Source organism: Typopeltis vanoorti, chromosome 17 (assembly GCF_054136105.1).
Source record: "Typopeltis vanoorti isolate ZY-2024b chromosome 17, IOZ_Tvanoo_1.0, whole genome shotgun sequence".
Classification (NCBI taxonomy): Eukaryota; Metazoa; Arthropoda; class Arachnida; order Uropygi; family Thelyphonidae; genus Typopeltis; species Typopeltis vanoorti.
Window position 1 is genome coordinate 35,492,691 of NC_143565.1, and position 14,525 is coordinate 35,507,215.

At 35.1% G+C, this 14,525-nt stretch overlaps 1 protein-coding gene across 1 annotated transcript in view; it reads right to left on the reverse strand.

The window, feature by feature from the left end:
• Positions 1-4,153: 4,153 nt before the first annotated feature.
• Positions 4,154-14,525, reverse strand: part of LOC150097289 (uncharacterized) — a 45,815-nt gene continuing 35,443 nt past the window's right edge. Inside the window, exons 6-9 of the mRNA XM_090406762.1 lie at positions 13,036-13,091; positions 9,053-9,189; positions 8,045-8,169; positions 4,154-7,861 (exon numbers count right to left, since the gene is read on the reverse strand). Coding sequence (XP_090262888.1) covers positions 7,685-7,861; positions 8,045-8,169; positions 9,053-9,189; positions 13,036-13,091 — 495 coding nt within the window. The 3' untranslated portion in view covers positions 4,154-7,684. The remainder of the gene's footprint in view (positions 7,862-8,044; positions 8,170-9,052; positions 9,190-13,035; positions 13,092-14,525) is intronic.

The following is a 14,525-nucleotide window of genomic DNA, read 5'->3' on the forward strand; positions in this document are numbered from 1 at the left end:
TTTTCCTTGTGTCCTTGAGGAAGGACACGAGAAAGAGTCTTCAGTCTTTTTATTATTATTATTTTGGCGGAGATAAAATCTTTTTCCTCAAAACAGAAGATTGTTTTTCGGAGTCAAAATTCCAGATTTTTCTCTTCTTCCCCCCCCCCCCCCTCAAAACAATATTCCAGATGAACGAACACTTTTATCATGGCCTCCAGATCTTGAAGCGGGTCCCCTACCTGTCGTTCAGGTTAAGGACAACGCATTGCTATATAGTCTCCATGGTTTAGGATCAATTAGTCTAAATGATAACACAAAAGTAATATTTATTTAAAAAACTACGAACATCTACATAATACAAACTAATAATAATATTAAAAATTACTTCAAAGTATTAATAAATTAAAGACTTAATTCTGTATGTTAATCAAGTAAATAATAGTTTAATATCCGGGTACACTGGTAAGCAATAGAAAGCAACAAAAACTCGGAAACTAACCGACAATTCCAAAATTTATATAAAGTTATCACTGTGCGTGATACAATACGCGTGTCGCAAGTACAACGTTTAATTTATTGAGATATTTATTGTAATATTTTCATGAAAGTTCATTTCTTTTTGGTTAAATGATCTGATTAGAGTTTTCCATATATCTGGTAGGATTAGGCCTTGATTCTTATTTAACTTACCTGTTGAACGGGCGACTGTAGCAGCTTCTTTGAATGTTCTGGAATTTCTACATAGAAGAGAACTACTATGTAGTTCTACATAGTTCTCTATAGTTCCATAGTTCTATATATACACTCTTCTATGTAGAACTACGTTCTACATAGAAGAAAACTATTATGTAGGGCATATGACTCATATCCCATTCAATATTATGGTTGGTAGAGGCAAAGTGGAAAGAAAGGCCTGATATATCATGTCTGTTATTCCTTACATAGCCTATGTGTTCTTTCTTTCTTGTTTCAAAACTTCGAGATGTCTGTCCGATGTAATTGATACCGCATGAACAGGGTATGCTATAAACTCCGGAGTATTTGTAGAAAGGATGGCTATCTTTCGCTGATCTTATAAACTTTTGAATGGTCTCAATAGGTTTGAAGGTTACTCTGATATTGTACGGTTTTAGAAGAAGAGCTAATTTTTTGGATATGGTACTAACAAATAGAATTGTTATAGAGCTGATGTATTGGGTTTCATCTCGTTGTCTTTGTGGTATGTCATTAAAGAGAATCTTGTTGATGATTCTAGTAGGGTATCCATTTAGGGATAGATCTCTGGATATTTTCATTAATTCTTCTTGTAAGTTGCCAGGTCTGTGGTACACTGTATAGTTCTTTTTTTGATCATATGGATAATGCTGAGTTTCTGGGATATGTGGTGAGACGAGTCGAAATGAAGGTAGCGTCCAGTGTTAGTAGGTTTTCTATATACCGACAGGATGATACTATTGTCAGTTTGTTTCTTAATAAGGACGTCTAGGAATGGGGGTAGCGTCCAGTGTTAGTAGGTTTTCTATATGCCGACAGGATGATGCTATTGTCAGTTTGTTTCTTAATAAGGACGTCTAGGAATGGAAGTTTGTTATCTTTTTCTAGTTCCAATGTGAACTTGATAGTGTTGTGGAAGCAATTAATTTTGTTTACATAATCTATTAGTTCTTTTTTGTGATTCCAAATGATGAAGATGTCGTCAACATACATAAACCATGTGGTTGGTTTAGGGGTAATTTGGAATAAAATTTGAGTTTCCAAATTTTCTAAGAATAGGTCGGCACAAGAAGGAGAGAAAGGGCTACCCATGGCTAGTCCAGTAAGTTGTTTGTAGTAGGTTTTTTGTCATCTAAAATAATTCGAAGTTAAGCAATGCTTGAACAACTTGGTGATGTTTGGAGGGAACAAATTTTCTAAGATGTCGATGACTTAGATGCCTTAGACCACTCGGCCATCCTGACAATGGTATTAAAATTACATTGATAAAACAATATCATATTTCTTCATTATGAATATAGGGCTATGTTAAGAGATCTTTAGAGGTTATTATAATTGCACTTATGACGCTAGTCAATAGTCAAAATTTTTGTTGTAATCATAAATTATAACGACCGTTTACGTGTTTATATGCCAATATAAACACGAAACAGTACACCAGTGATAAATGTTTACATTTTCGTTTGACCATAATTATGACTACATTTTGAAGCAGTTAAAAGATTGATATCTTTCTTACCTTGAATTGTAATTAACCTCCTCCATTACTCTTAAAGTTTCTCATAAATAACACTAATTCCAACCAGCATGGCAGAAAATAAATGCGGAGTTCCAAAAAAAAAAAAAAAGAAGTGATATATATATATATATATATATATATAGTATTGGTAATCATTGTATGCCTTAATAGTAATATTTGCTTTCCTGTTCCAGCTATGTAGTTAATTTTATTTCGATATGTCGATGATTCTGGAGCGCCACCAATCAATTCAGCTCTCTTAAATTATGGGACCAAATAATAAATAAGTTGTCTATGTACTGCCACCATATAGATGTCTCATAGAACCGTAAAGCAATTTTTTTTTCTTCTTGGTTTGAAAGTAAATTATACTTTACATGAAATTATATTTTTATCCTTTACCTAAGAATTCAAAATTATTCTTTGAAAAATTTCATTTCTAACTGAAAATTTTCAATGAACCAAGCCAAAGTCTAATTCACAATTTATAAATTACACTGTCATTTGTGAAGTACACTTAACAATTTGCGAATTTATAATTTGCTATTTCAGGCTACCATTTAAGCACTCAGTGTTTATTGAATATTTTTAATATTTTCTTTATTATTATTATTTATTTATTGAATAAATAATAATAATAAACTTTTTTTCAGAAACTAAATTGATTTTAAATTTTCCAACCCACAGAAAATTCAAGGACGTTTGAACTCAAGTGTATGAAATAATAATAATAATAAATAAATAAACAATAATAATAACTTCTCCAAAATTACGTTTGAATCTCAATATTTTTTTTAAAAAAATTGATCATGTTGGTCTACAGTCAAGAGAAATTTAAGCCTGTCATACTTTGCCGGTATATTTTAAACACGTGTAGATATGGCGATCAGAAAACCTTCCAGTAAATATAACAAGAATAGCCTAATGTGTGCAGAAAATGAGACACTTGAAACACAGTCTTTATAGAATATTAATTATAATACATCGAGTGAATTTTTTTCCATTAACCACAAACCATTAAGCTCAGGTATTTAACAAGATACAATATCAAATATCACGAAGATTTTATAAACATAAAGCAATTATCGTCTGCATTTTTCAGCAATGGCATTTCTAATGTTCAACACAGTATTCTCTACAGCAGAGGATATAATCATGTAATTCTTTGGTTTCGTAATTATAAATATCGATAACTTAACAATAATAAATAAATGAAATAATTTAATTAGAACCCATGAGAATGTTCTCTGCAATACAAACTAGTTATGGCCGCATAAACTACTGTTGGCAGTGAGTATACAAGAGAAATGACCTTCAAACACTTCCTGATGCAACGATGAGCCTAGTTGTTGACAAAGAATACTTTTTTCTCAGAATAAAAGTCGTATCGGGTGACACAAACTACCTCTTAGAAATAAAATAAGAAAGTATTGCTATACGAGTTTACATATATTTCATTGAGAAAAGTATTCCACGTTCATAATTGTAAACTAAACAGACAGCTCAATGGATAATGCATGCATAGAAATAACAAAGAAGAAATATAATATTAAGGAATGCTTTCAAATGATTGTTTAATACGAATACAGGATGTGAAAGTTTCTCCTATGACGCTGCACTCCACGCACTACTTTACTCCAAACATCTCCTCAGAAAAAGAAATCATGCAAGAGCGAATTGTCAAGATCTTTCGCGATAAATCGTTTTTATTTCATTTATCCAATTAATGTGTTATTTTCATTCTTATATATACTGATTAAATTATACCTTATAATAATAAAGTTGAATGAGGTGGTAGATGATTTTCCTTTTCCGGTGTGAGACTACTGTCCTGCTTACTGGAGGTTTGAAGTGGCTTGAAAAAATTACTGATCAGTTTAGAGGGTTTTCGAATTATCTAAATAATTCGAAATTGTTGTGTGTGTGTGTGTGTGTGTGTGTGTGTGTGTGTGTGTGTGTGTGTGTGTGTGTGTGTGTGTGTGTGTGTGTGTGTGTGTGTGTGTGTGTGTGTGTGTGTGTGTGTGTGTGTGTGTGTGTGTGTGTGTGTGTGTGTGTGTGTGTGTGTTGAGACCACTGGAGGTGCTACACATTCTACAAAAACACTCATGACTCCGATGAATGAAGGACTTAAAATAATAATGTGACCAAAACTGGAGAAAAGCTGTGAAGCAGCAAATCCTGCTTCTTGGTACAGTATTTCAAAGGTACAGCGATAACAACAATACGAGGTCATGGATTCATCATGCTTGGCGAAAACAATGTAAGGCAGAATGTTCTAGACATTTCTAGGAAAATGTGTCCCAGATGCGAGAAAAAGGGCTGAATAGTTTCTCTCTAAACATCGTTGCGAATAAGTAATATCTGTTGACATTGATTATTGACCTATGCATGTGATGAACACTTCTGACACGCCATGTCACAGGGCTCGTGCAGTCCAGGAATAGCTACAGGAACATACTGTAAAAGTAGTGGATTGGTTTCGATTAATTACCAGATATCAATTCCATTGAGCATCAATAGTATGTGATGGGACAAAATGCTCTTAAGAGGGAACTACTACCAGAGAATCTGGTAGAACTGCATGAATTTTTCATATCTCTGCCAATGAGAAGATTCGAAGTCTCTGAGACCAAATAGAGTAAACTCAGCGTATCGAGGCTGTAATCTGGTTCATGGCAGTTAACTCGCTATCAGGTGTATTTCAGATAAACAGTACGATGGGTTTAGCAGTTGAAAAGAAATAAAGAAATAATTCCTAGAGTATGCAAGAACATGCCCGAATTTATAAAATAAAATAAGTAAAAAATATTGACCTATCAGTGTACGGAGGATTTTTTTTTTTTTAATCCACTCTTGGTAGTCGACTACGATCTTCTATGAAGTGACTTTATTTCTCAATTTTTCATTCAGTTTAATCAGAAAGAAGCTTCCCCCCCCCCCACAGATTTTAATATTTTCTATAAAAATACGATATCCTATTTAGTTTTCAAATTATAATTCAACCGGTTGTTTGCTACTATTCCACTCTTTCACGTCTTCCTAAAAATCCATAGAAATTCTTATCACGGACGAGATTAGTATGCAGATTTTTAGAAACGAGAAGCTTTTCTATTAATATGAAGGCCAATTAAATTCATGTTTTCTTCCAGTGTTATAATAATTTGTCTCTCTTTTTTCTGGTTACCGGAAACCTGACGCCATTTTGTGCTTTATTATACTGTTCTTTTTCTCCCCCCCCCCTTTTTTTTATATCGTAATAGCTGATGTCCAAAATCTCAAATTTTGTTTAAAACTTGAGAAAACATCGACGGAATGTCATGAAATAAAAAAAAAAATCAGATAGGAATGTGACGCCGACCCACGTGTAGGTGTTTTCTCTAGTAGAAAGCATTTTAAGAATCGTTTCCCCCCCCCCGTGTTCTTGAGGAGATTACATCCTTCACATTTGTTCTGATGGTGATTAGAATTGCCATCTATGTAACTGAGGCTTTGAGGTCATTGTTACATTGGGCAATGAGGCCATCAGTGACGTGTGTTCTTCTGACCAGTTTGACTGTTTGGTGGAAGACAACGTCCGCACTCTCTCTCTGCAATACTGACCAACTCACGTTAACTTGAAAAGTCTTCATAAAGATTTTTCTCGTCCTGGCTGAGATTCGAAAGTTTTTCACATGGACAAATGTCGTGAGGGTATCTCATCCTAAATGGATTAGAACCGAAGGTGTGGTAGCTGGTCTTACGATTATGACAACGTTTTCCCTCGCGCAAAGCAGGCTAATGGTTTTGAGAAGATGCTCATTTAAAGGGAAATTAGTTTCCTAAGTCATCGTTGTAATCAGTATAAAAAAAAAAAAAGGAAAAAAAAAAGAAAGAAAGAAAAAAATGGAAAAGGAAAACAAAACGACGGATGCTATTCGATAAGTAAAAATAACTTAAAGGATTATTTCCTTTCATAAATTGGGGGGAAAAACGAATTAGGAGGGAATGTATTGGAAACTAGAAAACCACGTCTGCAAACTACGCGTTGTCATGGTTACTGCGTTGTAACAAATCATTTCATGAATGGAATACAAGAGTGACATGAGATAATCAAAAGATGTATCAAAGTGGTCGGTCGCGATCTACCGGTGGATCGCGATGCTTCAAAAGTCAATCGCCATTACGCATTCGTGCATCTACCATGATTGTGGAATTGATAGTAAGTAAAACAGATGAATCACGTGAAAGATTTCGGCGCAATGTTCACTAGTATTTGGTCAAATGTACCAGTGATACACTGACACTGTCTTAAGGCTTTCCTTAATGCGGATATTGTAATTTATTTCTATGTAGCCTACACAACACTCCAATAAGATTTAAACAGTTTATGTGCTAAGAGTTTTCAAAACACCTCGACCATCAAAAGGCGTTCCGTGATTGCGATCTCGCTTTCTATGATTTTAACGTGGCAGAAGTCCAATATTGGATGGAAAGGACGATCTATTGAGCACGCAGCGCTACTGAATTCAGAGATTTAAAGTTGTAATCGAAATATATATAGTTACATCCATCAGTCATAACTGGAAAAGATTTCGTTCATGAATAACGCATCCATGAACAGTATTATGATCATTCCCAGTACAGCAAAACTTAGAGCACAGAAAAGGAACCGTCCAATGAGGACGTCGTAAACAGGATGTGAAACAATCTAACGGTCAGCAACTGTGGAATATATTAAGGGGAAATAAGGTCACAGATCAGCTAAGGCATTAGCTGATCTGTGACATTCTTAAACAAAATAAATCTGGACATTTTGATTAATGATCCGATTAAAATTAAAATTGAGTCGACAAATTTTAGGTAGAGAGCCTAAAAACCAAATATCATCCTATTTTATCCAGCCAGCGTAGAGTTATTAATATAATTTCGAATCCTTTTTTTGCTAAATTTTGTCAATAAAAGTGAATCATTAAAATTGAAATTGACTTGATTGGACACATTTCGGAATACGTTTAAAATATCAAAATTCGCTAAATTACATTATCTAGAATAAAGTTGTTGGCTTCAATTTCGGGATATTTCTACCGGATTTTGAAAGAACAAATAGTCTGATTCAAGCAAAAATTGAGAATGTCAATAAAATCTCTCCAGCCAGAATCCAGAAATAACTTGAATCCTGCGGAAAGTTAATTCCGTTTTCATTCTTCGATCTTTTCTTGAAAAATAAAATAATTTAAAAAATAAAAAGAAAATAGTACGAAACAGCTAAACATGCCTTTCATCGCAACGAATTATACTTTAAATACTTTGAATAATAACTGAACATTAATTAAAAATAATATGGCGCATCCGTGATATCATGGAATGTCTCACAAGGTCATTCTCGTAAACTCAAATTATTATATAATGATAAAACACCAATGACTAATTAGTTATTTTAAACTCCTCTTTTTTAACAAATCGAATCACTAAGCCACAGCATTTAGACCTTTACGTTGCAACGGAAGCATCAACTTCCTTAATGACATACTGCAGTTTCTTTACCAGAGTATCAATAACCTCAGCAGGAACATCTACATGAAGCACACAACGCAGTTTATCAGGAAACCGAGATCCCATCTTAACAATCACTTCTTTTCCCAATTGCTTAACCTCTTTTGGTGGCGTCTGAAAATAGTTTTAAAACAAATAGAAAAAAAAAAAATGAATATTAGTCTTTGTTGACAAGTTGAAGATCCTTGATAAAAATAAAAATTGTAAAGCGAAATAAAAGAATCTTTATATAACTATAAACTTTTTTTTAGTGTTTATTTACAGAATATAAAATGAAATCGTGTTTTTGAAACATACTTGTCGCAGACGTTCGCAGAATTTATCAGATGTCACCACCTTGGTGTTAAAGCTCATCATTACCATGTTGGTCTGGACTAGATTCATATCCACAAAGACATTTTTACTCTCCACGGAATTCACAGCTGAAAATACATACACAAAACCACTATTAAAATGCCGATACATGACATGAATCTGAAAATATCTTAATATACCTAAATATTAAGATTTAAAAATCTTTTAAATTATTCTATGTTAATCTAAATATGGATTTACACGAAGAGTCAGACATAAAAGATTCTGACAAAGGGCCCACAGAAATCTATTAAGCCTACTTTCTTAATTTATTCTCTGTTTCGTTTAAGGCTTTTGTAACTCAATAATAAGAAGCAATTGGTAGAGATCTTCAAGTTTCTTCTCTTTTGTCCCTATGTCTTTTTCATTTACTTGGTTGATTCATTCATTTTTACACTATTTATTCTTCAGTGCTGATATGTTACAAAATTAGTTACTGGATTTTCGAAATACGATTTTAATGTCCAAATTAAATTCAAAGAATTTGTTCAATACCTTACATTGAAATAATTTTCTTATTATTATTATTATTACATAACACCTCCGGGGAGTCCAAAGACTCATCGAGGGAGAGCACCTACTCCACAACCCTCGTCTTCACCACTCCACCAACCGCAACCCCCCTCATCATCTACACCAACGCCATCTACTGGCGACCACTAACACTGGTATTTTCACGGATAATCACAAGCATCCATGCCTACGTCGGGATTCGAACCCGCAGCGTTTTGGCTGGAGAGCGGATACGCTAACCACTCGGCCAACCAGACCGGCAAGGTAAGACTAAAGTCAAGATGAGTCTACTAAAGAGGTACTAAAATAAATTAAAAAAAACAATTAGACTTTCTGATAATACATTATTATTTCTGCTATTTTGAAATATAGCAGAAGGAAATAGAGGAGAATTTTAGACTGCATAGAACATCAAATATTTAGGGGTATACGACTTACCCTTAGCCACGATCTCAGCATGCTTGTGATCCAGTTTCAATCTCTCCACCATAGTATTAAGAGCCACTATTCCAGCTGCTGCTAGGATTCCTGTTTGTCTCATAGCTCCTCCTAGCACTTTTCTACAACGCAGAACTCTAAATGAATATAAAAGCGAGAAGAAATATTTCAGACTTTTTTTTGTTATGTTTTGTTTTTTTACAAACAGCATTCAGCAAAACTTTAAGACATTCAAAGAACCAATTCATGTTTCGTTACATTCATAACTCGTGCTTGGAAACTCCATGCAAAACAATACATACAGGGTGTTCGGGATAAATTTGACATATTTATAATTAATTATATTTTTCCGTAAGTTACATGTATTAACACACACTTCTCTTCATTTAAAAGTTTGGACCCTTCTTCATTCACATACAAGATGTCAGAAAGGATGGATAGCTGGAACCCACCTGAATCATGGAAGAGAATAACTTGTATCATGATGATTCGTGCCCGCCATCAAAATAAGGATATTACGACTGCTGCCCAATGCTCCCTGAATACAGTAAAAACAATCAGGCATGAACTAGAGACTTGCAATGGTGACTACGAGGATGTAGCAAGAAGAAAGATCCCTAGCAGACGATCTGATTGCGTTCGTACAGCAGAATTCCTCGCAAATCTGCAGGAACAGGTGTTGAAGAACCCTGGCATTGGAATTCGGGCTTTGTTCGTGGAGTTGCTAACTGTAGTCAAGCCCTGGATAACAAGGGTAGCCAATGGTAGGCAGTATGTATGGCAGCAGGATTCGGCCCCTTGCCACACCTCTGGGAAAAGTCAAAAATGGTTGTCTGAAAATTTCTACGACTTCACCAGTCCAAATGTTTGGCCTCCAAACTCCCCAGACCTTAACCCCATGGATTATTTTGTATGGGGCGCAGTTGAAAAAGACACCAATCGCACTTCCAGTAATACAAAAGCCCAGTTAATGGATAAAATTAAAACAGTTTTTGCGGCCCTTCCCAGGGAGACTGTAGCATCAGCTTGTTCGAGGTTCCGAAGCAGAATTGAAGCTGTGATCGATGCTAATGGTGGTTATTTTGAGTAAATCTTGTTGATAGTATTGTAATTACCTCTGCCTGTAATGTTTTTTTGTCAATTCATTAAATTTAATAGATACAAAGAAGATTTTCTTTTTCCTTACGAAACTGTCAAATTTATCCCGAACACCCTGTACAACTGATCTGAACTTTCGAAATTTGAATACTAGATTTATATTTTATCGCTGATCCTTCATGTTAAATTCTAATTGATGGAACGGATTAAGAGATGTAAATTATGACATGGTATTCCGTTTACTGTCAGCTTTACTAGTGAAGAACTATATAAGGATTTCGCTCTTGAATTCTATCATTTTTTGTTTGTAACTGTCTTGTCGCCATTAGTGAAGCTTTTTTTTTTTTTTTTTTTTTTTTTTTTACAGTTAGCTGAATAGTCAGCCAACCTTCAAATCGCATTATCACCAGAAGCGGAATAACTTTATACGAATGTAAAATTTGTCGCTAAAATTACGAAATCGACGACAAGATACATATTACAAGATGATGAAAAGGCAAATGAGGATACCACGTAAAGTGAATTCTGTTTTTAAATGGCTAAACGTTTTAAAGAAACCCAAAAAGGGCTGAAAATGATATTGTAGAACATCTTTCCATTATTCGAAACAAAGTCAACTCAAAGAAACTTTTGGAACTGAGAGTATTCATTTCCTGCGCGACTGAAATTTCGTAGGATCTAATTTTTGTCCACCATGAATCTAGTGTGTAATTCAGTGGCGAGTAACTTTCACTTCCCCGTATATGACTGTTCGAAAGTCTCGGTGCAAATCGCGAGTTAATTTCGCAGAAACTGAAAATCTTAATGCATGTAAAGATTCGAATCAAAGCGTTTTCAAATAAAAACGCGACAGTAATACAATGTAAAGTTCAACAGACCGGATAACTTGACCTTTTTCAGATCTCTATATATTATACTTGGGTGGTCTGAAAAGTTCTCGGCCTAACAATGAAAAAAAAACGAATTTATAATTTCAAAATTATTTTTATTTTTCTACATAATCTCCCTTAAGACTAATACATTTATTCCAGCGATGCTACAGTGCCATTATTCCGTCCCTGTAGTGGTTCTCAGTAAGATCTGCAAAATGCCCCTCTACAGCGCTGCAATCACCTCTTGATTTGAAGAAAAACGCGGCCCAGCGAGGAAGAGTTTTGGGAAGAGATAGAAGTCAGAGGGAGCCAAATCTGGGGAGTAGGGTGGATGTTCCAACAATTCATAGATCCCTTAATTTTCCCATTGCCAAAACACTTGCTGTTTTGTCAAAAAAAAAAAAAAAGATGATTTTTTTCTTCTGCAAATCGGGTCTTTTCTCAAGAATCTTTTCGTCTAGTCTGGTTAAAAGTTCGGAATAATATTCCCCGGTCACTGTTTTACCCTTTTTCAGATAACTAATAAACAAAATGGCTTTAGCATCCCAAAACACCGATGCCATGACCGTTCCTGCTGATGGAACCGACTCTGTCTTCTTTGGCGCTAAACAACCAGCTTCTGTCCACTGTTTTGACTGCTGTTTGGATTCTGGTGTACAATGGTGAATCCACGTCTCATCCATAGTAATAAATCGACGTACAAAATCAGTTTTATTGTTGTTAAAATGCTCCAAGCACTGTTCAGAGATTTTCATGGGAGTGCGTTTTTCATCTGCTGTGAGCAAGCGCAGCACCCATCTTGCGCAAAGATTTTTCATTTGCCATTCTTCATGCAAAATATATCCTGCAAGTTCTTTTGAAATGCCTATAGTCTCAGCAATTTCACGCACTTTGACTCATCGGTCGTCCAATACCATATCGTGCACTTGATCAATGATTTCTGGTGTTGTTACACTTTTTTTTGACGTCCTTCATGTGGATCATCTTCAAGGCTCGTACGGCCACATTTAAACTCGGCAGCTCATATTTTAATTGTCGAAAACGAAGGAGAAGAGTGTCCATAAACTTTTATGAACTTCGAATGAATTTCTTTTGGCGTTAAACCTTCTTTTACAAAGAATTTTATAACCGCACGATACTCAATTTTATCCATTTCAAGGGATGCAGACAACACTTTTGCTTCAGAAAGCTGTATAAAACAAACTACTTGATAGAATGATTTGCAATTTCACACGGCTTATGACAGATGTACTAGCTTAGAAAAAAAAAAAAAAAATCTTGCCGGTACTGTCGCCATCTATGGTCGAGGCCCAGAACTTTTCAGACCACCATTGTATATAATTAATGTTTCCTTTGTGTAGGAAGACGTATTTATAATTGAAAACAAAGAAACCGTGCCGTTTCCTTCTAAATCTCTCAGAAAGCGTGGGTGTAGAGCAACACTGAACATTGGAAAAAGCGAGATCTCTAAACTAAACAAATTACTCTGTAACATACGAAAGAATAAACTTCCAACTTATGAACTATTCTTCGAACAGATTCATACGAAGTTCTTTTGCTTGGATTTTATTGGTTGACTGCAAAACTTTCCCGGCATTTCATCTAATGCCAACTCTCACGGAGCTCTCTGTTCTTCCAGAAAGATGTTCGTTCTAAGACAAAACTGATTACGACAGTTTTTTCCCCTTGCAGTAATATTACTGGCGTTCTTGGTGCTTTGAAAATCATTTTCGAGTTCTCATTATTTGCATACTTGGCCAACACCTTGTCTTTCTCAGCATGAGCAAAAATAATGCAGCAACTTTTGTGCAAGAACTGCCATATCTTTGTATGCTTTATTTTTCTAGACCATACAGAATATACGAGTGTGTAGCGATGCACCATATGTGTGTATGCATGCGTGCTTCTTGTGTGTGTGTGTGTGTGTGTGTGTGTGTGTGTGTGTGTGTGTGTGTGTGTGTGTGAGAGAGAGAGAGAGAGAGAGAGAGAGAGAGAGAGAGAGAGAGAGCGTACCTGGAAATGAACTCCGAAGTTCCAGCAACCATTGCACCAGCGGGAGCTCCAAGTCCCTAAAATAAATATTACACGTGATTATTAATGTAATTTCCACTTTAATAAGACCAGATTATCACACAACTATATAAGAATAAAAGCCTTACATAATCATTTATTTGGGAATGTTGGGCAATTCACCAGCACATTATATCAGAGAAAGTAAAGTTTATCGTTCTGATTCAATCAAATTATTCTCATTTTAAGTATTGTTACAGGCAATGCTATTATTATTATTATTATTATGATATAGGCACCTCCAATTGCCAGCAGTTCACAAACATCGATACTAACCATTTTCAACGATACCTGTCAAATTTTGCTTTCAACTTATTCACCGATAAAAAAAAAAATTAATAACTGACCGTGGCAATTCATTCCACTCATTCACCATTCTCTAAGCAAAAAAACCTAGTCCTCACGCTCTAGCTAACTATACTGTTACTTAATTTCTAGGGATGACACTCAGTTTTCCACACGTCATGTGCTGGAAAATTTCGTCTGCATCAATCCTATAAACTCCCCTAAGGAACTTATATCTCTATTATATCCTCCCTTCTCTGCCTATCGTCGAGCCTCTGTGACTCAAATATCTTTAATCTCTCCTCATAAGGAGCGTACGATAGACTTGTCACCATCTTGGATCACTTCCCTCTGGATGTTCAACCTCTTCTACCTCTCCAAGAAACCCAAGTGACCAGATGTGTGCACCATAGTCCAAATGGGATATCAAGTCCTTATCAAGAGATATAAAATTAGGTAAAATAATCTCTTCTCTGTTTGTTAGCATTCTTGAATAACCAAGTAAGCTTATGAGCAATTTTAGTGACTTTTGCAAACTTCAACTCAGAGTTCACTAGCAGCCCTTAATCCCCATTGTCATTAATTTCTTTTAGCCCAGTTCCATTAACGTAGTACACACTGGTAATCTTTTCATCCCAAAATGCATACCTTACTCTTAGCTACTCTTCTTTTGCAGCCATTCTCAAAGTCATTAACTGCATATTCTTCTCCTTAATAACCTCTCTTTTTCATGACGTAACTATTTCCATGCGCCACCTGGTAGATGCAAGCGAAACCTGTTGCCATTCTTTGTTATACTTATAAATATTTAAAAAGTTCTGTTAAAAATTTTTAAGGAAGTTTCTTCAGAATCAGACCTCAAGAGTGGATGTAACAAAGAATATTAAGGATGTTATATCACAGAATTTCTGTAAGACAATTGTGGTTCTAATTTCACAGGATCTCGATATTAAGGTCTCTCTCTCACAAAATAATTCTTCAGATACTCATCTTTCCTTCATGCCCAGCTCTGACCTGGGTGTATAAAAGACCTAGTCTCTTAACGTACAGAGCATTCAAACGTAAACGGTGAACTTTAGTTTATATATATATATATATATATATATATATATGAACCCAACACCAGCCATTATCTTTCAGATCATCAT